General features: G+C 48.4%; 1 protein-coding gene across 7 annotated transcripts in view; it reads right to left on the reverse strand.

The window, feature by feature from the left end:
- Gpr143 (G protein-coupled receptor 143) overlaps positions 1–1,648 on the reverse strand; it is a 53,572-nt gene that overhangs the window by 28,028 nt on the left and 23,896 nt on the right. The window contains exon 1 of one of the 7 annotated variants that reach the window (XM_013505616.1): positions 6–640. The exons of the other annotated variants lie outside the window; for them this stretch is intronic. Within the exon in view, the coding sequence (XP_013361070.1) occupies positions 6–218 (213 nt within the window). The 5' untranslated portion in view covers positions 219–640. Of the gene's footprint in view, positions 1–5; positions 641–1,648 lie in introns of those variants that run through there. 7 annotated transcript variants of the gene reach the window in all.

Genomic DNA, 1,648 nt, shown 5'->3' on the forward strand with positions numbered 1-1,648 from the left:
AGGGCCAGGTGGAGCGCGCCGCTGCCCAGGCACAGCGCGTGGAACTCCCGCGCGCGGAAGCTCAGCACCAGCTGCGTGGCCGCGTCCCGCGTGGGGCAGCAGAAGGTCCCCAGGCGCGGCGAGGCCATGGGCCTTGCTCGGGCCGCGGCTGGCTCTGCCGGTCCGGGCGGGACCCCGCGGCCGGCCTGGGTCATGCGCTGCTGCGGTGGGAGCATCATGTGCCCTGGGCGCGCGCCCTCCCGCCCCCCAGAGGGGCCGCAGAGGCGCCGGCGCGGTGGGGCTGCGCACGAGGCCTCACGAGGTGCGCCTCTAAAGCCGTCAGGGGGAGAGGGCGGGGACCGGCGCGCGAGGTCGCCCCTTTCCCAGGCACCGCATCTTGGGTGTTCAGTCCGCCCACCCAGGCCCCACGCAGCCGTCTCCTCTTAACCAGACATCTGCGAAATCAGGCCCAGGAACCTCGTGAGCCTCACCGGGACTTTGGCACCGCGCTTTGCCTGTGTATGTGTCTCTCCTAAGCAGACACTGTGGTTAAAACGGCCTTTTTATGTGCCTTTTCCCCCGTGCAAACAACCCTACAGAGGTAGGAGTTTCCTTTCAAATCCAGGAATATGGACAGTTGTACTCTCTCAAGCCTATAATCCCAGCACTCAAGAGGCTGAGGCAGGAGGGTCCTGGCGAGTTGAAGGCCAGCCTGGGCTACCTAATGAGTTCAAGACCAGCCTGTTCTACATAGTCAGACCCTGTTTCAAAAAAGCCATCAATAAATAAAATTAAGGCAGGGCATGGTGGCGCACGCCTGTAATCCCAGCGCTCGGGAGGCTGAGACAGGAGGATCCTTGGGAGTTCGAGGCCAGCCTGGACTACAATGTGAGCTCAAGCCAGCCTGAACTACACAGCAAGACCCTGTCTCAAAAAAGATTAAAAAAAAAAGACAAGCCTGGAAAACTCAGGGAGACCCTGTCTCAAAATACAAAGTGCTGGGGATGTAGCTCAGTGTGGAAGGTCCTCAGTTCAATTCCCAGTGCCAGTACCACCAATCATATATATACACATCACACACCATATAATACATAGCATATAAAATAAACCATATATCACACACCACATAATACAGTGCATATAATAAACCATATATCACACACCATATAATATAGCGCATATAATAAATCACATACCGCACACCATACAATATAGCACATATAATAAACCATGTATCTCACACCACAATAATATACCACATATAATAAATCATATATCACACACCATATAATATGTAGCAATGTGATAAGCCATGTATCACACACTGTATAATGTAGCACATATAATAAACCATGTATCACACACCATATAATATGTAGCACATGAAAGAAATCATATGTCATGCACTATAGAATATGTTGCATATAATAAATCATATATGCCATACAGTATATAATGTATAGCATGTGTAATAAGTCACATACACAATACACCATATGTAATAAATTAAATATTATATATGACACATACTATAAATCATACAATATGGTTCGTGGCACACATTCCACAAGTCATGAAATATTTCATATATTGCATATACTATATATAATATATCATGCACATCACATATTACATGAAACAATGCATATCATATAATCTATATTATAAA

The sequence above is a fragment of the Chinchilla lanigera genome, unplaced genomic scaffold, assembly GCF_000276665.1.
Source record: "Chinchilla lanigera isolate Chin_1 unplaced genomic scaffold, ChiLan1.0 scaffold00098, whole genome shotgun sequence".
Taxonomy (NCBI): Eukaryota; Metazoa; Chordata; class Mammalia; order Rodentia; family Chinchillidae; genus Chinchilla; species Chinchilla lanigera.